Here is a 24,464-nt window from a genome sequence, read left to right as displayed (position 1 = left end):
ACCTGGAATCAAGATCTCTGTCTCTGTCATGCTGCTCTCAAGTAAAAGAAAATCAAATGGTAACAGATGTATTTAACAAACTAAACAATATTTGTCCCATTGAGTAGTGCCATCTCACAACCCTTATGTTGACCCCTTGTGTATAGTCTTATTAGAGTTAGAATATTCAACAAGTGAAGGAAAATAATCTGTAATTATCAATTGCTTTAATATGTTTTCAGAAAAATTGCCACATTGCCTTGTGAACACCAATTGTAAAAAATCAGCTTGGAAGCATTAATCTCAGGGAGCTTTCTATTACACATGGAGTATAACATGATAACTTTAAGAGAAATTGTAGAAGAGATATGTGATTATGGTGATTTATTAACAACTATATTTCTCTATAACAGTTCAGAATAATGATGAGTGCTGTTATGAAACAATGGCGAATCATCATGAAAGAAACATAGAGGAAAATCAGGTACTCTTTTCACTTTATATATTTTATTCATATTAATTACATCTGCTGTTTGGTTTAACTAATGAAATGTATCCTGATACTATACATTTCAGGAAAGGTTCACACACATTGTGCATGACCTTGTACACTACTAGCATATCATAATATGTCACTGCAGCGCCCCAGAGTCCTGGTCGTTGCAGTACTATGGCTCCGCCACTATGGGGAGCTATGGTGCGTCTGATGGCACTGAAGGGGTTCATCTGATCAGGTATCACAGACACCAATACATTTCACAGCTGGGCCTCCGGGGGGAGCTAAGGGTGCTATTCATTAGGCCACTCCCCACCATAGTGGGTAAACTGGGGGTCAGGCAGGAAGTTAGATCAGAAAGCTGACTGGGTTGGAACCAGGCAACACCTTGTGGCAGAGGGTGTTGTGGGGGAAGATACAGTAGGGTCTCTGTCAGGGGTGGGATCCTGACAGAGGCTTGGCAACAAGAAAGAACGTAACGGGACCGTGCCTGCTTCGGGTAGCGGCGGTACCCAAGAAAGGATTAGAAGCGAGATAGATTGTGCTGAGTGAGAAACGAGATCACGCAAAGGAGAAATACCAGTAGGAGTCGTGCTGTAAGACCGAAGCAACATCCTACTGAGGCGCACTACCGGTGGCCGGAATGCCGAGGGAGTAGAATAACATTCAGCTTCAAGCAATACTCCAAACAGCGGCAGGACAGTCAGTCTAAGGCGGGCTGTCTAACACATATCACCTATGCAGTCTTGGGGGGCAACTTGTGGAGAGGGGCGACTCTAGGGTCCCGGAAGAGCTCCGAGCCTACCCGTCAAACGGGTGCCGTCCCAACCAGAACACCAGGGAGGGACGGAGGATTAGCAGAACATCATCTAATCGAGTTGTGAGGGAACTTAAGAAACAGACACAACAGTTGTGGGGGACTTTCCGTAAGCACAGCAGGGAAGGACCACAACACATAGCGCTAGTAGGAAGGCACCGATTTCCACCTGTGAAGAGAACTCTGGAGGTGCCATTGGACCGGCCGGACTTGCGCAGCCTGGTGAACCGTGTTCCGGACTGAGGACCCAGAGATCTTCAGTAAAGAGGTAAAGAGACTGCAACCTGGTGTCCTCGTTATTTATTGCACCGCACCACCACAGCATCACCACCATCATCCATATCCACACCTGCTATTCACTGAGCGCCCCATGGCAGGGTCACGGACCGGGGCCTAGCCGCCGTGACAACCCCAGAGCAGAGACTCAGAGGCCCGGTACCGGGTGCCCCTCGGCCCTGCGGCGGTGGGGGCGCTACAACTTGGCGTCACAAACAGGATCTACTTAAGCCTGAAGAATCAGGTCTTGTGTGCCTTGGAACTGTGATTTACTGTGCTTGGACTGTACTTTATTGCAAGGACTGTGCTGCGCCATTTGCCGCCAAAATCCGCCGCCATTGCAGCGTTGAGGAGAGCGCAGGAGAAGAGGAGGGGCGTGAAGTGGGCGTAGGCAAGCTGGAGAGCGCGAACAGCAATGGCCGCCCAGTCCAAATATTTCTGTGTCCTGAGGACGTGTCCGTCAACAGCTGAGGTCCGCCTCCTGATCCTGTTTGGAGGGTGGAGACCATGGAGACGGGGCCGCCCACGAAAGAGACCGCGGGAAGAAGGCATTGGAGAGGATATAAAGATGGCGACTCCGGAAGCACCGCGCGGGAATGGTCGAACCCGGAAAGAGGCTGGACAGCCCGAGGTGGCCCAGGGTACGCCGTCACTGCGAGAGCTGACCCTTACAGAGCCAACGATGGGCCGACCTCCCCGGCCGCCGTCGGAAGAGCGTATGGCCACGGCCGAAGCCCGGCGGATCGCTGCCCGCCTGGAGGCTGATGCCCGCGTGATCGCTCGGCTGGGCCAGCCCACGGAGGTCTGCTTGTCTCCAGTGTCCCCTGCTCCTTCCAACCCGGCCGCGGCTGAAAGTGCGCTGCAGATACAGGGCCTGAAGCTCATGCCTGAGGCCGAACACCTGCGGCGCTTGATGGCTGCATGGCTGCATGGCGAGCCCGACCACAACCGGCAACCCAGGTTGATCTAACCACCGTTGCGGAGCCCCCCTTGTCCCACTGGGGCGTAGTGGTCTCCTTCAACCCTCAATATGGACGCGGGGTTATCCAAGAGATTGGAGAGCCGCTACAAGTCCATGTGGACCGGGAGGAGGTGGAGCCCTGCGAAGGAAGATTCCCTTGCGACCTGGAGTCAGGTGACGCGGTAACTTATACCAGATGGAGGAGAGCCACGGGAGAGGCTGGCTGGATGGCGCGGGGCGTCCAGCGGTGCGTCGCACTACAAGCCACTGCCGGAGCACCGGAGGATAAATCTCCTACTGAAAAAGCCGCTGAACCTGGCTCTGAAGAACAGCGGAGCACCCGGACTCACCATGTACCTTGGGGGCGTGCCGGAGCTTCGGTGAAAAGAACATCCCGGCGAGGGTTAACTCTTAAGGGGATCCTTCTGTGGACCTGGGATCCCTATTGTTTGTTTTTGTTTGTTTTTCTAAAGTTTTGCACAAGTTTCTAGTTAAAAAGAACTGCTGAAATCATGAACAGTGTATGATCCGAACTTCTTGTACATAGTTTGCACCTTATTAAAGGCGCTCCCTACTGGTTTTACTTAAAGAAGGACTCTTTGTGAAGATACCACACTGGAACCTTTGCTGAGTATGGACTGGTAGCTTGAGAAGGCGTGCTACCTCATAGAGACTTGGTCCCCTCTTAAAGAGGATGTTCATTTGTTGCGCTTAAACCGTGATATTGCTTTAAGACAGGAAGCAATAATGTCTTGACCAAAGAAAGTGATGATAATGTTTACATGAGAAAGTTATATGTATTTAATTAGTTAATTGTGAAGAAATACTGCTGATGTTCTTTGAGAAGAAAAAGTTGAAAGATAGAAGAAGGATGCAGTGGGCCCGTAGGGATAGACGTGGTGTCCAGCATGCATGATAGAAAGAAAGATAATGAGAAGGCTTAATGTTCAATAGAAAATGTTCTGATAATGTTGATAGATAGTTAGGATAGAAGGTAAACCCTGAGTCCTCATAGGAGTCATGTAGAGATGGCTCAGTGCTCTTAAACTGAAAGTAATGTTATGTTCTATACTGTGTATAGTAGTTGAAAAGGCAGTAGGCCCTGGCTGAACGGGGCGGTCCTGTAACCGAAAGGAGAGGCGGAAGGTCTGGTGCCGATAGGACAGGCGGTCCTGCAGATCTAAAGAAGGAGAATGAAAAAGTTAAATTACCTTATAATGTGATTATAGGAAGGTCTTTAGTGGATTCAGAGTGTATGTCCTTAAAGGCAATGTTAAATTATTGTTCAACAATTTTGCACTTAGTAGAATACCCGGTTGGGTAACAGGAGTTATTTATAGCCTGTAATTTATAACGTTAACCATGTTTGTAACGTTCAAGTGTCCTTACCTCCCATAAAGGGAAGCTTGTTCAAGTATACTTATTGTTATTGCACTCAACAAAACTGTATGTCTTTTTGCTAACTTGTATTGTTGTTTTCTTCCCAGTCCCGGAGTACTGTGTTTAACCAGGGGGGAGTGCAGCGCCCCAGAGTCCTGGTCGTTGCAGTACTGTGGCTCCGCCACTATGGGGAGCTATGGTGCGTCTGATGGCACTGAAGGGGTTCATCTGATCAGGTATCACAGACACCAATACATTTCACAGCTGGGCCTCCGGGGGGAGCTAAGGGTGCTATTCATTAGGCCACTCCCCACCATAGTGGGTAAACTGGGGGTCAGGCAGGAAGTTAGATCAGAAAGCTGACTGGGTTGGAACCAGGCAACACCTTGTGGCAGAGGGTGTTGTGGGGGAAGATACAGTAGGGTCTCTGTCAGGGGTGGGATCCTGACAGAGGCTTGGCAACAAGAAAGAACGTAACGGGACCGTGCCTGCTCCGGGTAGTGGCAGTACCCAAGAAAGGATTAGAAGCGAGATAGATTGTGCTGAGTGAGAAACGAGATCACGCAAAGGAGAAATACCAGTAGGAGTCGTGCTGTAAGACCGAAGCAACATCCTACTGAGGCGCACTACCGGTGGCCGGAACGCCGAGGGAGTAGAATAACATTCAGCTTCAAGCAATACTCCAAACAGCGGCAGGACAGTCAGTCTAAGGCGGGCTGTCTAACACATATCACCTATGCAGTCTTGGGGGGCAACTTGTGGAGAGGGGTGACTCTAGGGTCCCGGAAGAGCTCCGAGCCTACCCGTCAGACGGGTGCCGTCCCAACCAGAACACCAGGGAGGGACGGAGGATTAGCAGAACATCATCTAATCGAGTTGTGAGGGAACTTAAGAAACAGACACAACAGTTGTGGGGGACTTTCCGTAAGCACAGCAGGGAAGGACCACAACACATAGCGCTAGTAGGAAGGCACCGATTTCCACCTGTGAAGAGAACTCTGGAGGTGCCATTGGACCGGCCGGACTTGCGCAGCCTGGTGAACCGTGTTCCGGACTGAGGACCCAGAGATCTTCAGTAAAGAGGTAAAGAGACTGCAACCTGGTGTCCTCGTTATTTATTGCACCGCACCACCACAGCATCACCACCATCATCCATATCCACACCTGCTATTCACTGAGCGCCCCACGGCAGGGTCACGGACCGGGGCCTAGCCGCCGTGACAACCCCAGAGCAGAGACTCAGAGGCCCGGTACCGGGTGCCCCTCGGCCCTGCGGCGGTGGGGGCGCTACATCACCAATCTGTAATTCTGTAAAGTGCTAGCAACTAAAAGGGATGCAAAAAAACCTTCATTTCTGGCCTCTTTCACACTTCACTGACTCCTGTAGGTGTGGTGACAGGTTTCACATGTACCAGAGACACTTACACACATAGACCCAGTCAAGTGAATGGGTCTGTGCACATGTCAGTGTGTTTCTACGGACTGTGTGTCCATGGGCAAAACAAGCTGACATGTCTGTTTTTACCATCAAAATGTCCCACACACGTGCACATGGGTGACACACATGTATGTCACAATTGTGACACCGGCACAAGGGAAGAAGCAGTAAAGTAAGCGCTGTTCCCCTGCGCCGGGGGTGGAAGACCGCTCTCTTCATTCTCCCCTGCTCTGCCGGCGATCAGGGGAGAATGATGAGAGTTGTATTCAAGTGAGAACATTGACAGAAGGCGGCGGTTGATGGGACTATTACTCCCATCAGCCTACACCTGCTGCTGCTAATAACAGCGACAGCAAGTGACTGATGGGAGTATTCATCACCCACTGCCTGCGCTGTAAATAAATGAAAGGGTGGGTTCTCCTGTATTTTTTTTTTTTAACCAGCTTGGCAAAACTCACAGCTGGGTTATCAAGAATAGAGTTGTTTTTTTTTTTAATATTTAAATATATATTTAAAAAAAAAATGTTAAGGGTCCCCCCATTTTTGACAACCAGCCTTGCTAAAGCTGATAGCTGGAGTCTAGTATTCTCAGGGCTAGTAAGGGGCCATGGATATTGACCCCCGAGCCTAAAAATAGCAGCCCGCAGAATCCCAGAAAAGGCACATCTATTAGATGGACCAATTCTGGAGCTTTGCCCAGCCCTTCCCACTTGTCCTGTAGTGGTGGAAAGTGGGGTTCATATTTGTGAAGTTAATGTCACCTTTGCATTGCCAGGTGACATCAAGCCCACGGCTTAGTAACGGAGAGGCGTCTGTAAAACACCTATCCATTAGTAATCCTATAGTTGTATGTTAGATAAACACACAGCCAGAAAAAAGTCCTTTATTAGAAATAAAGAGAAACACACTTTTTCATTTTTATTTAAAATAACATTCACAGTTATTCTCACCTAACGCCTAATTCCACCGAAGCTCTCATTTTCTGTAATAAAACAAAATAAAAAACAACAATATCCTTCACCTGTCTGTGGTTCTGTCCCATGCCGTAATCCATGTCTGGAGGATTAATAGTTTTCAACCTGGACAGTGCCAAGATGCGACCGTGCAGACTTAGAACCACTGGTGAATGAGCTGCTGCAAGCGCAGCATCATTGACCAGCGGTGACATCATGGTTACTGCCGTTCACTGAGGCTGTGTTCCCAACAGGATTTTAATCAGATATACTTAAAAATACCACTTCCCAGTGAAAACAGAAAAAAGTATATAGAAAACAAATCTACTAGGTGCACCTGTCCTCATACACTAACCCTGCGCTCCCCTGCTGCCCCTTCCTAACAGTGGAGGTTGGCACCCTGATAGATTATTTGGCGCCCCCACTCCGCGACGGCTAACGCCTGCTGGCCCTGTTGAATAGCTGACCAGCTATAGGAGGGAAAACAATGAGCAATTGAAAGAAATGAAAGAAGCGTAGGGTAAAAGAAAACTAAGGTGCACACACAGTATATAATGTCAACCTCCCTAATTGAAGTCCCAAAAAGGACGATAGGCTACAGAAAATATAAACTTTGAGTGTAATTATCTATATGCTCTAAGTTTTAATGTAGCCGTCCTATTGCACAACTGAAAAAAATATATAACTATGTGCATAGATGATGAGACATCAGTAGGAGGAAAAACATAAATAACAAATGACCTGGTTCAGTCCGAGTTAGGCCTGTGCATGACAGCACTCCCCTGGTAGCATTCAGCAATAGTTGTGATGGATGCATACAAAGATGTTTTAAACAGTATTGCACATTTCAATACAATTGCTGGTACCCATAGGCAAGAAGAGAAGTTTCCAAATACCATGCCATATTGGACAGAGAAAGTTGCAAACCGATACATTCAACTGCACATTAGATGAAATCATATGCAGATGCCAATAAGCAATAGTAACCAGTGGTAAGTGTCTATATTCATGCACAGTGTGGTAGACCAAAATAAAATGGTTTCAAAGGCAGCCAGTGAAGGGGGTATCATCCCCCCAAAAAAGGACACTTAGCTGTCAGTAGAACGCCCCGACGCGTTTCCCCGTCATATGGTTCCTCAGGGGGCAAAAACGGATGTGATAAACCGGAGGTCAATGATACAGGTGCCCTAATGCCGGGGCAGACCTGATTAGATCCCAGGAGAGGGGACTTATATAGTGAAGTGTAACACCTGCTGGACAATCAGCAGGATGCCAAAAGCCCCTCCTCTCCCCAAATTTCCGGAAAACACCGGATGTAGCAAAACACACAAACATGGTCTATTGATGTGTGCCAATAGATAAACATACGTCCATATCAGTATAGGGCTCCCACCCCAAAGCAGACACACGGATCATTGATCAAAGAAAAGATGAATCACATACCGCACCAGGCACTAATCCCCGAGTCCGTTCTACACCGCATGGTATGCGCTGGGCGCCGCCATAATTGACATTAGACGCCAAATAGCGCATGCGCCCGACCCCTATGCAGAGCCAGGAAGACGGCGCGTGTGTGCTTCATAACAAAAGAGCTACAAACGCCAGAGTACTCATGGTTCGTACTGGGCGCCGCCATATTTGATGTAATTTACTCCACCATGCATGCGCCCAGTCCCACAAGAATCGTAAGGACGGCGCAGGCGCATAGGCTGAAGGGAACAAACAAACCATTGCGCGCGCGTCATCCATAAAAATAGCGCTAACGCACTGGGATTAGGTCATGAATGAATAATATAAAGGGGCCCTGCGGGAGCGCCGCTCATCAGCTTGTTCCATAAGACCCCCACAACAGGGCAGTCTAGGCGACTATGTCCTCAGCAAATCTGGCACCTCAGTGTATGCCTCTTCCTTCAAGGATCTCTATCCTCTCTCCTCTGCACAATAAAGCGATTGTATGATTAAGGCCCTGGGAGGGCCGAAAAGTCATAATTACCTCTGGTCGCTTTCACATCATATAGTTGTTTTGTTAATAAATCTTCATTGTTGCAATACATATACAAGAGTGTGCGGCGTACTATATTCTCTAGTGATGAGGTCACCGCAGTTCAAGCTCAGTGACTTCACTGCAGATCACGGTGTGAAATTCTCACCGCATTAAAGGGAACCTGTCACCCCAAAAAATCGACGATGAGCTAAGCCCACCAGCATCAGGGGCTTATCTACAGCATTCTGGAATGCTGTAGATAAGCCCCCCGATGTATCCTCTATCCCGCTGCGGTCCGGTCCAATGGGCATCACTGTGCGGTCTGGGACCTCCCATCTTCTTACGATGACGTCCTCTTCTTTTCTTCACGCTGCGGCTCCGGCGTACTTTGTCTGCCCTGTTGAGGGCAGAGCAAAGTACTGCAGTGAGCAGGCGCCGGGAAAGGTCAGAGAGGCCCGGCACCTGCGCACTGCAGTACTTTGCTCTGCCCTCAACAGAGCAGACAAAGTACGCCTGCACTGGAGCCGCAGCATGAAGGCAAGAAGAGAATGTCATCGTAACAAGATGGGAGGCCCCGAACTGGACCGCGACGCCCACTGCAGCGGGACCGCCCCTGGGTGAGAATAATCTAACCTCATTTTCAGGATACATCGGGGGCTTATCTACAGCATTCCAGAATGCTGTAGAGAAGCCCCTGATGCTGGTGGGCTTAGCTCATCATCGATTTTGGGGGTAACAGGTTCCCTTTAAGTCTTCTAGACATGGAATGAACAAGTTGGCGACAATGGATTTTATAGGATAAAATGTTAGGAAACATTCTTTTTTGTATAATGACTTGCATATAAGGCAGAACAAATAAGAGAAAAAAATGGCTCCTCCATCCCTTAGGCTATGTTCACACGTAGCTTTTTTGCTGCATTTTTGCACTTTCACATTGCTTTCAATGGTGAAAAAAACATTCAATGGTAAATTTAATGTTAACATTTTACCACCTTATCTGGGCATGTGGTGTGTGACATGGTCAGACACATTCAGTTTAATTTATGAAGGATGGACTCTGAAACTCACAAAGCCTATGAGGACAATGCGAGAACTGCCAATAAGGCATAGCCAAAATTTAAAGGAGGGATTGCAATACAACCTGTAAGATGTAAAAGAGGGCCTAAGAACAATTTTTTGACAATTTTAAAAATATTATACAAAGAGACAGAATTTCTAAATGAACTAATGGAAAGAAGCTATCATGTTGTGGACCATGGAAGAGATTTACAGTATTTTGATGAATGTAACCAGAACACAAGATGCACCACAAATTTTGTGAAGGAAAGTAGCCCAGCACCTGAAAGGTGTAGAGGGACAGTTCATGCCACATTTTCAGCTTGGATACCCAATAGGTGTTCTACACAGAGGAATCACGGAGGATGCTGGTATGGTCGGCAAGGTACTCCTTCACCATCTTGAATAACGTTTCCCTCTTTGTCAGAGTACCCCATGCATCACAGCTTTGGCACTGGGAGGGTCTAATGAAACTGTCCCAAACCTTTGACTAGACTAGAGACTCCAGAGAACAGTTTCAGGAAAGACTGTCACTGGCAGGAACAACTGGACTACAGGAACGCATAGGGCTCAGTTCAGAATCGACAGATTGGAACAGTTTCAGGAAGCACTGGGTCAGTGGCAGGTACGAATCTAATGCAGGAATAGATAGGACTCAGTTCAGACTGGTCGGACAGGAACAGTTTTAGGAAGGAAGAGGCGTAAGGGGGTTACTGTAACACCACTGTCTGCATCCCTGCATGGCTTCCCGACACCATGCAGGGACACTGATATACTCTCCACCCCAGGCCTTGCAGTGAGCTCATGGTCCTCTGCTTGCTACATGCTTAGGGCGCACTCGCGGGAACTTCCTAATTCTTAAAAAGGCAGTGCGTACACTCCTAATGTATATCCAGCCTATTGCTGAGAGGTATTTGGTACTTAAGACACCTTCACCTGTTGGGAGGAGCCTGAACAGCATTCTCTTTTAGTGTGTCCTTTCCAGTTCCTGCCACCCTGGGGCTGAATACACAGGCCTGAACCCTAAATCTGTACCTGTGCCTGTCCTTGTTAGCATTAAGACCAATCCCTGAACCTGTTTGCATCTAAGTCTGGATCTTTTCCTAAATTCCCTGTGTCTGAATCTGTACCTATCTCTAAAACCTGCATTGTCTAAACCTGTACCTATCTTTAATAACTGTAGTGTCTGAACCAGTACCTATGTCTAACCTGCATAATTTGAACTAGTACCTATCTCTTATATGTTGCTTCTGTACAACATTTGTGGTTTGCAGGTACTCTTGCTACGTCACTGTAAGCACCTTGTGTGAGTCTGGCTCTGGCTGTCCTGTGTGTATCTGTCCTTGTATTGGTCTTGTGTAAACTTGGACCTGTGTGTCCTGTGCGCACTTGTCCTTACCTGACCCAGTCTATTCTATGTGAACCTGCTCCAGTCTGTCCTGTGGGAACCTGTGGTTCACTGCCTGTCCGCATCTGCAGTTCCTTGTCTGTCTGCAGTTATGGTCCAATACCCCCTTGCCTGATACCCAGTTCTTCCTGAAGCTGTTCCTGTCCATCCTGTCTGAACTGGGTCCTACACCTGCCTGCCTGTATAACTGTCGAGTCCGCCAAACCTTCATATCTCGTTGATGGGCAGCTGCCATGTGACCGAGGTCAATTCTGGTGTATTACCTGGTCACGCCTCCTCGAGCTCTCCTTGGTTCATGGCACTGTCAGTTGCCATGCATCCGGGGTAAGTCTTGGGGAGGCACTTAGTCATGCCCCCTCCAGGCTCTCCTTGTTCCACAGCACAGTGGCACCACAATCCATACTTGCGCTAAACAGTCCAAGCGCAACAAAGGCTTTGTTGATATTCTTGAAGCCTTCAACTTTCTTGTGTAAAGAAATTATTTTATTTCTCGGGTCTTGTGACATTTCTCTTCAATGTGGTGTTATTACTGACAAAATGAGATGAGAAGGGGTTTTCCTTGTTAGGTAATACACTTTTATGTCTGTTGGACACCTGTCTAATGAATAATTAAACTTACCTATTATTAAATTCTTGTTAATTGGAATCCTGTAGTCTAAACTTTATCTTTGTTCCTAAGACTTTCTTTGCAGTGTACTTATTTTTGCAACATAGTCTTGAATGAATTTGTTAGAAAAAATACTTTTTTGGGTGTACAAAATAACAAAACTTGTTTAGAAAAATTGGCCCACATTTATGGCAGTATTTCGCAGTATGGTCTCCCATAGAAAATGTTGATTCTGAAAGGAAACTAAAGATTTTCTGACAAATCTGTTGCGGTGTACTCATTTATGCTGAGCACTATATATGCTCAGCTTCGCTGAATTGTCCCCAAAAATTTGATTTGCAGCGAATGAATTCTCCATGAACCGCATCCTGCAAATCATCTAATTGCCCAGAAAATACATGTTTAACACTCTTTGAGTTCTCTGCAGGAGTGTATTGAATTCCTATTGAGTTATTCAATGCAAATACAGCCTTAAGGGGTATTTACACTACAAGATAATTGCAAACGAGCGTTTTTAAAGACGCTCATTTCACGATTATCTTGCCGCTTAGTCAAACTTCAAATAACCTGATGAATGATCAAAATGATTGTTCAATGGGTGAAATTATCTTTTGTGCAGGGCAAGAGATCATCATTCTCGGCCGTGCATTATCCTGTGTAAACAGGACTTGCGCTGCTGAGAACCATGGCAGCTTAGGCTACTTTCACACATCCGTCAGTATGGGGCCGTCGCAAGCTGTCGTACCGCCGGACGTTGTGCTAAATTTAGCACAACGTGGGCAGCGGATGCAGTTTTACAAACGCATCCACTGCCCATTGTGATGTCCGGGGAGGAGGGGGCGGAGTTCCGGCCGCACATGCGCGGTCGGAAATGGCGGACCCGTCGCACAAAAAAACATTACATTGAACGTTTTTTGTCACGACGGACCGCTAAAACACGACGCATCCGTCTCACGACGGATGCGACGTGTGGCCATCCGTCGCAATCCGTCATCCATTAAAGTGTATGGCAAAAAACGGATCCTGCGGGCACATTTGCAGCATCCGTTTTTTTGCCATAACGACGGATTGCGACGGTGGCAAAAAGACGGAAGTGTGAAAGTAGCCTTATGTGCACTGTGTGATGCAGTATAGATCATTCAGTGTGCATCATTTACTTTGGTCTGCCTTTATATATTTTCAAGCCATTGGTCGCTCCTTCAAAACGGACGTTTAGTAATGTCCAAGTGACAGACCTCAACCTATCTGGCTATGAGAAAATGGATGGCATCCAATAGCCGTATTCGGTGTGGGGAAGTGTATGAGTATAATATTGGACTAATGCAAAAACAAAGTGTCCAAAAACAAATGTGCATATCAAACATAATGTGCAAATATACTGTGTATATTTTTTTATTTTACAAGACACTGTGTGAGATAGACAGTTGTATCTTTAAAATTATTCTTTATTATTATTTGTTAAAACCATAGTGTGCACCCACCAACACCATCACCAATAGATGCAAGCGTACTATAGGAGAGGCCGGGTTAGTGCCAAACCCTACGCTTTCTCAGTGCTCCCTACCTGCCTGCGGAGGTTGGCACCCTATTTTTTCTGCGCCGTGGCGCCCCCGCTCCTCGTCGGCTGGCCCTGCTATCCCTATAGTGCCCTCATGGGATCAAGGGAGAAATCTCATATATACAATCAATTAAATATGGATAGCTTGAGAGGACATGAATATGTCAGTCAAATATCTAACTAAATCTAAGGGTCTCAACTGACTTGGTAGTCTGTGTCCCTTATTTCTCAAAATTCTTTATATTTTTATTAGGCCAAACAATGTAACAACAGGTAGAGATGCTACCAAGAGAATGAAAATGCGTATATGATCTTGGTCTAGCTATACATGTATTACGGTCACCAGGTACTGTTGTGACAATAGGGAGAATGTATTTGCTGTAGTGTCAAACATAACCCATACAGCCCTACAGAAATCAGGCTACAGCCCAAATTTGAACAATAGACATAAAATTAACCATATATCATCCCCACATATTTGTTTGTTTCAACCCCCGTGCTGACCAGATCACTAAAATACTTCCTATCTTATACAGAAATAATTAATTAAATAAATGTATATATACATCCCTTTACTACTCAACGCGTTTCTCCCCTTCTAATGAAAAGAGGTTCATCAGGAGTGTATCCAGATAACAAAGGGTTACTTAGCTTGCATATGATATCAGCATATCAGCATGGTAGACGGCTGCACCACCGGGCCGGTCCCCTCATCTTAGTAGCGCTATGAGGGGACCGGCCCGGTGGTGCAGCCGTCTACCATGCTGATATGCTGATATCATATGCAAGCTAAGTAACCCTTTGTTATCTGGATACACTCCTGATGAACCTCTTTTCATTAGAAGGGGAGAAACGCGTTGAGTAGTAAAGGGATGTATATATACATTTATTTAATTAATTATTTCTGTATAAGATAGGAAGTATTTTAGTGATCTGGTCAGCACGGGGGTTGAAACAAACAAATATGTGGGGATGATATATGGTTAATTTTATGTCTATTGTTCAAATTTGGGCTGTAGCCTGATTTCTGTAGGGCTGTATGGGTTATGTTTGACACTACAGCAAATACATTCTCCCTATTGTCACAACAGTACCTGGTGACCGTAATACATGTATAGCTAGACCAAGATCATATACGCATTTTCATTCTCTTGGTAGCATCTCTACCTGTTGTTACATTGTTTGGCCTAATAAAAATATAAAGAATTTTGAGAAATAAGGGACACAGACTACCAAGTCAGTTGAGACCCTTAGATTTAGTTAGATATTTGACTGACATATTCATGTCCTCTCAAGCTATCCATATTTAATTGATTGTATATATGAGATTTCTCCCTTGATCCCATGAGGGCACTATAGGGATAGCAGGGCCAGCCGACGAGGAGCGGGGGCGCCACGGCGCAGAAAAAATAGGGTGCCAACCTCCGCAGGCAGGTAGGGAGCACTGAGAAAGCGTAGGGTTTGGCACTAACCCGGCCTCTCCTATAGTACGCTTGCATCTATTGGTGATGGTGTTGGTGGGTGCACACTATGGTTTTAACAAATAATAATAAAGAATAATTTTAAAGATATTTTTTCATTTTTCTTGGGGATTTTCTCTGTGAGTCTAGTTCAATTTACCCCAAGTCTATTTTTTGACTGTGAGAGTTGAGATAGACAGTTGTGTTTAAATTGTTGGATTGTGGAGATTTTTCTTTCGTCTTTTCATAAAACAAAGAAAAAAAATGGTTGTCTATCTCAGACTCAGAACCCATTCGGCACACTTTCTTTGACACACAAGCCTTGGTTTTATGATTTTTCTTTATAAGGAAAATTCAGACAAAAGAGTATTAAATTGCCCTCCTTGTTTTCAGTGTGTGTTAACTCCTCTGCTCAGTGTTTCTGTTACAATTTTGCAAAAATTATGCCAAATTCACATGAGCATGTGTTATGCTCATGTAAATGAATAAACTGAAGTTAAAATCAGTTTTACACAATCATGGTTTGACTATAGATTTTATGACCTGAACTAGCATTGTAATACATTCCTGTCAGGTTGGACCCGGATTTGTGCCTATATTATTATATGTATTATGCTTGTCTGAAACGGGTGTACTGACTAGGAGCTCTGATTGGAAAAACAAATTCATTTAAAAGTACTGTAGTACTGTTCTGTTGTACTGTCAGTTCCCGTTCTCACCAGTTTACCTTTTCTCTCTGCCATGGAGCTGTTAAATGTATCACAGCAGGCTGTGCGAAGAAGACATGGGTGCTCTTACTAGAAGACAGTCACATTTACATCTGGATTGAGAAGGACAGGCAGAGCTGGTTTCTGCCTCTACTTTCTGGAAGAGAAGGCAGGGGGCCTGAGAAGGCTCAGACTCACTCACAGAGGAACACGTGAATACCCAGGCAGGCCCCAGTGCAGGAGTGGGCCGCCTACATGAGCAGTAGTTGGCTCAATACGCTCAGTTCACTGTGTATGATGACAGGATCTCGTCATTTATTTAACAAACTACCCAACTTATTCTTACATAGGTAAATTTGTGAATTAAAGTAATGTAGTATTTGAATGTAGTTGAACAGTGGGCCATCAGAGTCAATATTACTGATGGGCACTTGGCACTTCAGTCCAACACTGGGCCTCTGTAGTGTTAAACAGGAGCATTGGGGAATAAGCAATATGAGTATTATTTATTATTGTCTTACAGAATTTGGGGAGGTTTTCAAAAATGTTTTATTTTGTGGCTGGACAAGCCATAAAAATATTCTGTGTCATTTAATGTGCTGTTTATTTTTTAGCAGGTGAATCCAGAGGAACAGATGTGCTATGCGGATCTTGATCTCAATCCAAAAAGACCTGGTAAAAATCGAAAGAAAAAAGCAAAACCAAAGAGTATCCGGAGTTTTAAAGAGATGGACAGAGCAAATGTTGACATCTTATCTAGATCCAGTATTTACCTGAACAGTGAGCAGCTTACAGCAGAATGTAGAGCTGAAGAAGAGCTGATTCACGATGACCCAGTGCGGATTTACCATCTGATGAAGGCAACAAATAATGGAGAAGAAAGTCAATCTCATTGGTCAAATTAGGAGCCACAGAGCTACATGCAGAGTCCTATACCTAAAATACCACTGTTCGATCAAACTTACATGTCCTTTTTTTCACTAAGTTCTCAGTTTGTGTGTCCATTTTAACTATCCATTTCTCTAATATGGGGAAAAAAACGTATGGAATATTCCAAAGTTTCTCCTAGTATTGGTGAGTTAAAAATGGACAGCAGAGAGATCCAATTTGGATGTCTTCTGTGTGCAGTCCATTTTTTAGGTTGGCAAATCAGATAAAATTAGGACATTATCCTTTTTTATCTGGACCATTGGTCAGTAAAAAAAAAAATTAAATTTGGAGGGTGTCATGGAAAAAAATGTCAGGGTGCAAAACAGAGACAGCAAACAACGCCAAAAACATGTAACAAACCAGTCACGTGAGTGAGGTTTTAGAAGAATAATATGGAATAAATAAAAAATGGGGCCAAAAAATATGTCCAAAAATATTGTATTGTGTACAGTACATAAAAGCAATCTATGTATTATTTATAAGCTTTGACCAAGGGCTGTTAACTGCAGATTACAGTGTAGTAAGTGGAAGAACCATCACTCTACTATAAGGCCCCTACAGGCCGTGCTAAACGTTGACACTAGTACAAGAATAAGTAAATTTATCTATATACAGGCAATATGTACAACTGTTAGCCTGAAATAGAAATTGTGCCATGTGAGATAGATACTTATAAAACAGGCAAGAAATTAGTTTACAGATAACACATGTCCTATTACACAGAGATGCAACTTTTCATAAATGTAAGAATGTGAATTGTGTTATGGAATGAACAGTGAAATTAAATGGTTTAAATAAAGTGTATCTGTCATAATTCATGTATACTATAAACAGGTGTTTTTATAGATGGCCAAGAAAAAGTACTTTATCTCTAAGCTGCATACAGCTGATGAAGACACATCTGATCTGCTGTACCATAAGGACTGAAAAGTTAACCGTTTATTCTTCTTTATTTATCCCCTTCACCCCAAAACCTGTTTTCACATTCCTGACCAGATCAAATTTTACAATTCTGACCACTGTCACTTTATGAGGTCATAACTCTGGAGCGCTTCAACGGATCCCAATGATTCTGACATGGTTTTCTCATGAAATATTGTACTTCACGTTAGTAGTAAACATTTTTTGACATGACTTTCATTTATTTTTGAAAAAACTAAAATTTTGTGAAAATTTTGAATATTTAGAAATTTTTAAACCTTTAATTTTTATACCCTTAAATCAGAGAGCTATGTCACACAAAATAGTCAATAAATAACAATTCCCACATGTCTACTTTAAAATTTTTGAAACATATATTTTTTGTTAGGATGTTATAAGGGTTAAAAATTGACCAGCGATTTCTCATTTTTCCAACAAAATTTACAAAACCATTTTTTTTATCAATCACATCACATTTGAAGTGACTTTAAGGGGTCTACATGACAGAAAATACCCAAAAGTGACACCATTCTAAAAACTGTACTCCTCAAGGTTGTTCAAAACCACATTCATAACATTTATTAACCCTTCAGGTGCTTCACAGGAATTAATGAAATGTGGAAGGAAAAAATTAACATTAACTTTAACAAAAATTTTACTTTAGACCCTTTTTTTTTATTTTTGCAAGAATAGCAGGAAAAAATGGACCCCAAAATTTGTTATGCAAATTCTCCTGAGTATGCCGATACCCCATATGTGGGGGAAAAGTATTGTTTTGGTGCAGAGCAGGGCTCAGAAAGGAAGAAGAGCCACTTAGCTTTTTGAATGTAAAATTTGCTGGAATAATTAGCAGAGGCAATGTTGCTTTTGGAGAGACCCTGATGTGCCTAAACAGTGGAAACGGCTCACAAGAGACACCATTTTGAAACTAAACCCCTCAGGGAACTTATCCAAGTGTGTGCTAAGCACCATGATGCTTCACAGAAGTTTGTAACGTTGAGCCTTGAAAATATGAAAATCACATTTTCCCCACAAAAATGTTTTTTAGCCCCAAACTTTGCATTTTCACAAGGGTAACAGGAAGAATTGGAAACTAGACCCCTCAGGGAACTTATCTAGATATGTGCTGAGCACCTTGAACCCCAAGATGCTTCAGAGAAATTCTTAATGATGAGCCATAAAAATAAAATAATGTAATTTCTTTTGGTGCCAAATGTTTTATTCTCACAAGGTAACAGGAGAAAAAAATTGACACCAAAATTTGTTGTGCAATTGTTCCTGATTATGCAGATACCCCATATGTGGGGGTAAACTGTTTGGGCACACGACAGGGCTCAGAAAAGTAGAAGTGACATTTTGGAATGCAAATTTTGATGGAATTATCTGCCAGTCTCATGTCGCAATTGGAGAGCCTGTGATGTGCCTAAACAGTGGAAAACCCCCACAAGTGACCCCATTATGGAAACTAGACCCCTCATGGAATCTATCTAGATGTGTCGTGAGCACCTTGAACCCACAAGTGCTTCACATAATTTTACAACGTTGATCTGTGGAAATGAAGAAACAAAATATTTTTCACCCAAAAATGTTGTTTTAACCCCAATTTTTTCATTTTCACAAGGATAGCAGGCGAAAATGGACCCGCAATTTTGTTGTGCAATTTCTGCTGAGTATGCCGATACCCCATATGTGGTTGAAAACTACTTTTCAGGACAGTGCACAGCTCTGAATGGAAGAAGTGCTATATTGGAGTTCAGATTTTGCTGGACTGGTTTGAGGGTGCCATGTCACATTGGCAGAGCCCCTAAGGTGCCAGAACAGCAGACCCCCAATTGGAGACCCCATTTTACAAATTACACCTTTTAATTAATTAATCTAGGGGTGCAGTGATCATATTGACACCACAGGTGGGTCACAGAATTTTATACCATTTTTATATTGGTTTTACAGAAAAAAATAATTACATTTTTTCAGCCAAAATTTAGTTTTAGCTCCAGATTTTACATTTTCACACTACAAAATGGGTAAAAATGGCACCAGAATTTGTTCCACAATTTCTGCTGAATGTGGTAATACCCCATATGTCGCTGTACAGTACTGCTTAGCCACCCGGCGAGACTCGAAAGGGATGGATAGCTGTTTGCCTCCTGGAGAGTAGATTTTTCTAAAATAGTTTGCAGACTCCATTTACAGAGCCCATAAGTGCTAGAAGAGCAGAATTCCCCCTCAAGTGACCCGATTTTGCCAAACTGCCATTGTAGTGACCAGTACATCATAGTGACCAGTACATTGTGCCTAGCTCATGCTTCTTTAGACATGGACCCGTAATTTAGGCGAGCTCTCATTTCTACAGTAATGCCAAACATGTGGATGCTAAATGTGGTTTAGGTACGCTGTTGTGCTCAAAATGGAGGGGGGCATTTGGATTTGGGAGCGCAGAATTCCCTGGATTTCTTTTGGGAGGGAGGAGCCCTTTTGCTTTTACAGAGCCTTTGTACTACCAGTAATGTGGAAGTCCTCTATATTTCCATAGACAGATGATGGAACTGAGTGAGGACTTACTTTTTTTGTGGATTGATATAACACTTTTGTTGGGAATATTTTACATAATGTTTGAGATCACATTTATCCGGCACTTTATGCTGAGCAGTTACATGATGCACTGCCACTATATGGGTGTCAGGGCCGAGCATTCCTACATGAACAGTTTCCTGGAAAGTGGATTGGTTGTCGTTTGCCAGTTGAATGGCCACCAAGATCTCCTGATCTGACCCCCCCTAGACTTTTATCTTTGGGGTCATCTGAAGGCAATTGTCTATGCTGTGAAGATACGAGATGTGTAGCATCTGAAACATCAGATACTAGAAGCCTGTGCTAGCATTTCTTCTGCGGTGTTGCCATCAGTGTGTCAAGAGTGGGAGAAGATGGTTGCTTGATAATTCAACACGATGGTCAGCACTTTGAACACATTTTAAAAGTGGTCACAAACTTGTAAATAACTCATGAAAGAATAAAGTTATGTTAAAACCAAGCACACCATTGTTTTTCTTGTGAAATTCTCAATAAGTTTCATGTGTCGCATGACCCTCTTCCCATTGGAAAAACTAAAGTTGGATCCCAAATGGCCGACTTCAAAATGGCTGCCATGGTCACCACCCATCTTGAAAATTCCCCCCCCATATACTAATGTGTCACAAACAGGAAGTTGATATCACCAACCATTCCCATTTAATTTAGATGTATCCATATAAATGGCCCACCCTGTAGATGTGGGCAAAGGGGCCACATGGCAAGGTACCCGTGTAAATGTATACAATGTTTGCATCAAGAATGCATAACCGTATAGTATAAAATGAAAAAGGATGATCAAAGTAAAGAGATGAATGCAAACAGATGGTAAGTAATTGATTCAGAGTATACTGACACACAAGTATTACACCTGCTCAACACGCGTTTCACCGATCAAACATTTCTGATTAGCGATACCAAATATGTGTATTTTTCTTTTTTGATTCTTTTATTTTTAAAGGGGCAAAAAGGAGGTGATTTGAACTTGTGATTTATTTTTAAAAACATGTTTTTACATTTTACTAGACCCCGAGGGAGACTTGAAGCTGTGATCATCCGATTGTCTGTTTACACATAGCAGGGCTTCAGCACAGCTATGTACAGCAGAAGTGACGATCTATGAATGCTGGCCATGAGCCAGCATTCACAGTAGGATTGTAACGGCTGTCATAACAAACCATTGTTGCCCCGAGCTCACGTGACAGAGGCGCCGATGGGTGTGTTAAATCCAGCAGGATTTAACTGGTTAAATGGAACACTGCTCCACCCACGGCTGTTAAAGGCACATTTACTCAACCATCACATGCCAGGAAAGATGTGAACTCTGCCTGTGATCCCACATCAAAGGCAGGGACACGACCTTTGACATAAATATACAGTATGTCACAGGTTGTGAAGGGCCTAATAGCATGAATACAACTTTTCCTGCAAAAAAATTAACCGTGAATAAAAAAAAGTGAAGAAACAAAAGCGTCTGCTGCATCAAAGCATTAAATGCTGGGGCAGACATTCTATATATGCCATGTGAATAGCAAATCAAATTGAAAATTAAGAAACCCACATGATATACTGTAGGCAGAGAGGCCAATGCTGTAGATGTTCATTCAAAGATCAGGGTATTTTTGTAGTGGTCCGTAGCTGTAGGGGAGGCAAACATAAGTAACAAACACAAAGACAGCAGTTACTCCCAATAAGGCCGGTGTCACACTTACATGTGCAATGCGAGATACTTGCATCAATACCCGGCACTGCCGCCGGCTGTTAGGACTGGAGCGTCCAGCTGCATAGAAATACGTGCAGCAGCACACTCCAGTCCCAAACCGCCGGCAGCAGTGCCCGGTATTGATGCAAGTATCTCGCATTGCACATGTAAGTGTGACCCCGGCCTAACACTGACTAAGGTACACTTACATATAACTGTTAATTCTATTTGAGCAAAATACAACACAATGAACCCTTCTATGAGAGCAGTTTTCGAAGTATCTCTTACAGAAGACGCCTTTTCTCCTAACTGGACCTCTATAAGGCTATTTATATATGTGCATAAATAGCAACCAAAAAAATGGCATTAATGGGCAGACCTCTATATCCATGGAAATTGCAAATAAGTGCTTACAAAAAGCAGGTTTTTGCTTAGTTTTTCTGCATTTTTTTGCTGTGTTTTTGTCGGCACATTTGTCTCTTGTGCACGCCGATAACGTTTAGTGCATAAAAAAAGTAATCTGATTCACTTATTCAACTTCATCAGATTTTGGCAACAGAAATGCAGCAAAATCCGATACCTGCGTTTTTTGCAGTGTTTTTGCTGTGTTTTTGCACTACCCATTGCTTTCAAGGAGTGACATGCTGGTTTTTGAACAAACGCAGCTCTTTGACAAAATGGGAAAAAAAAACAAGCTGTGTGCATGAGATTTCTGAAATCTCATAGACTTTGCTGGTACTGTGAAATGCAGCTGAAAATTTGCATAAAGAACGCAGCAAGAAAAAAAACACTGCAAAAACGCAATATGTGAACATAGCCTTACATAGGTTATTTACATGTTACTATTTAAGATGCTACTAATTAGGGGTTAAACACAGGGGTTGTGCTGTATACACTATCTACTTATAAATTACTTTAAAGTCACACAAAGTTACATATCATCAGACATGTGCATGGTATGGCGACGAAGCCGTGGGCGGTGAAACGCGCGTCGAGGCTCCGGCGTATCTCACATTCTCTTCCCACATGTGGTCCACACTATGTCCCAAAGTAAAGCTGCCTCCTATGTTTCCCTTGTCTAAGCATTTCATATTGGGATCATTATTAGTATTTTTAAGATGTGGTCACTGATCAGGCCCACTTGCTCTGAACTGGGGCAAGTTTTGGGTTAACTACTGGTAGCTGTTGTTACTTGTCACCATATATTCCTTGTGGACATTTGCTATATTTTTCTATGTGACCCTGTGTGGGTATTTGTAGTGAGACATTTGTGCTTCCTCCCGATGCTTTATTATTCTTATTCACATAGTTTGCAAACACCAGTCTTTTTAGCTGCTTTATCGTGTTCTACCTCACCTTGTTACCTGTTTTTTGTCCTTTTGTCATTTTATGCAATAAAATGTATATTAATTGCATTCATCCCCTTGTTTTCATTGGATCCTGGGCTAAATATTCTTATATTTATTAATTAGTCTTATTATTGTTATAGATCCATATCATTTTGGTGTTAGTTGTTTTGGCTTTAGGGGATGTTCCATCTGGCCATGTGGATAATTTTATAGGTTTATATATGGTATGGTAGAAGAATTTCACTATATCCAAAAGGTTAGCAATGAGAATCCACATTTCCACTGACACATCTAACATCTCAGATGCAATGCTGCACCACTAGATGTCAGTATAAGACTATAAAACTTACACATGTGCTGGGCCATGGGCCAGAACATTAGCGCCTGCCAGCTGTACTGCCGCGCATATCTTTCCACTGTAGGTAAAATAAAGCAATATTTTATGTTTACTGTTAGCGAGGATGTTTGTATTCTGTAAGAGAAATACCGTATCTAGAGTCCAATCAATCCCACCTTTTATTGTATAAAGACATCCATCTGTTTATGCGAGCAGTTTAGTATTATGTCAAATGTATTCTATTTTATAACTACCAAAATGTTATAGAAATATGTTACAATTGTGTCTTGGCAAGAAAGAAAGAAAAGAAACTGGTATATGGAACAAAGTCCATAGAATTTTGTATGTAAAGACAGGTATTCTTCAATGGTGTAACCTATGCAAAATGTCTAACGTGTCCCCAACTGGCAAGGGTTGCTAAATAGTATTGGTTTTCTCATGTGGAATAAGGGGAACTTTTGGGCCCCCTAGGCTCCAAGGCCCAGGAGCGACAGCGACCCATGCACCCACTACAGAGCAGTAGTAGAAGTTCTTAGGCTATGTGCACATGTTGCGGAATTTCTGCGGATCCGCAGCGTTTTTTCCGTGCAGAAACACTGCAGATCCGCAAGTGATTTACAGTACAATGTAAATCAATGGAAAAAAAATGCTGTGCTAATGGTGAAGAAAATACTGCATGGAAAACGCTGCGGATGAAAAGAAGTAGCATGTCATTTATTTGTGTGGATCTGCAGCGTTTTTGTACCCATTCCATTATAAAAATCGGCAGGGCTAAAAACGCATGAAATCCGCAGCAAAATCCGCAGCAAATCCGCAGTAAATCAGCACAAAATCTGCATAAAAAATGCATCAAATCCGCACCTGCGTTTTCTGCCAAGAGATGCAGAATCAACACAAAAAATTCCAGAGGCAAATCCGCAATGTGTGCACATAGCCTTACACAGTTTTCCTTGAACTCTGTCTCCACCAGCCACCTGGAATGCAGGAAACTACAACACAGGCCCACTCATTTGAAATGACCTCTTTTTCTGCTCACTGCTCAAAATTGTTGCTGGGAATCAGGGGTGGACACAGACAGAAGATTCAGATTAGATTCTAGAAAAAACTTTTTGACAAAGGCTGATCAAGGAGTGTAACAGGCTGTCACAAGAGGTGGTGAGTTCTATTTCAATGGAAGTCTTCAAACAGAGATGGATAGAAATCTATCTGAGATAGTTCAGTGAATCTTGCATTGAGCAAGGGGTTGGATACAGTGATCCTTGAGGTCCCTTCCAACTCTAACATTCTATCATTCTATGAGAAGAGGGCTTCTGTGTAAGTACCCTTTATGGGCCTTCTGCAACCCAATATTATGTCTGTGACAAGCGTTTTCTGCTTCAGAGGTGAGACTAAGACTCCTTGACTCTTGGGCCCTAGGGCGGCTGCACAACTGATGGTACTGTATGTCGGTTCCTGCTTAGTATGATGCTATGGAGACAGAAGGTCAATGGGAACTTGATCCCTCAAACTTAGGACTGAGGTCCTAGAGGTTATCCCAGCACAGATCATAATATTATGGAACATCCTACCAATATCCC

At 43.5% G+C, this 24,464-nt stretch overlaps 1 protein-coding gene across 3 annotated transcripts in view; it reads left to right on the top strand.

Annotated features, from left to right (window-relative positions):
- Nucleotides 1-16,802, top strand: part of TRAT1 (T cell receptor associated transmembrane adaptor 1) — a 136,473-nt gene extending 119,671 nt beyond the window's left edge. For 2 of the 3 annotated variants that reach the window (XM_077299681.1, XM_077299680.1), the window contains exons 5-6: nucleotides 393-463; nucleotides 15,695-16,802. In XM_077299681.1, coding sequence (XP_077155796.1) covers nucleotides 393-463; nucleotides 15,695-15,985 — 362 coding nt within the window. In that variant the 3' untranslated portion in view covers nucleotides 15,986-16,802. The remainder of the gene's footprint in view (nucleotides 1-392; nucleotides 464-15,694) is intronic. The other variant, XM_077299679.1, reaches the window with a different exon arrangement.
- Nucleotides 16,803-24,464: the final 7,662 nt, after the last annotated feature.

The sequence above is a fragment of the Ranitomeya variabilis genome, chromosome 3, assembly GCF_051348905.1.
Source record: "Ranitomeya variabilis isolate aRanVar5 chromosome 3, aRanVar5.hap1, whole genome shotgun sequence".
Lineage (NCBI taxonomy): Eukaryota > Metazoa > Chordata > Amphibia > Anura > Dendrobatidae > Ranitomeya > Ranitomeya variabilis.
This window is presented reverse-complemented; position numbering and strand designations above follow the sequence as displayed.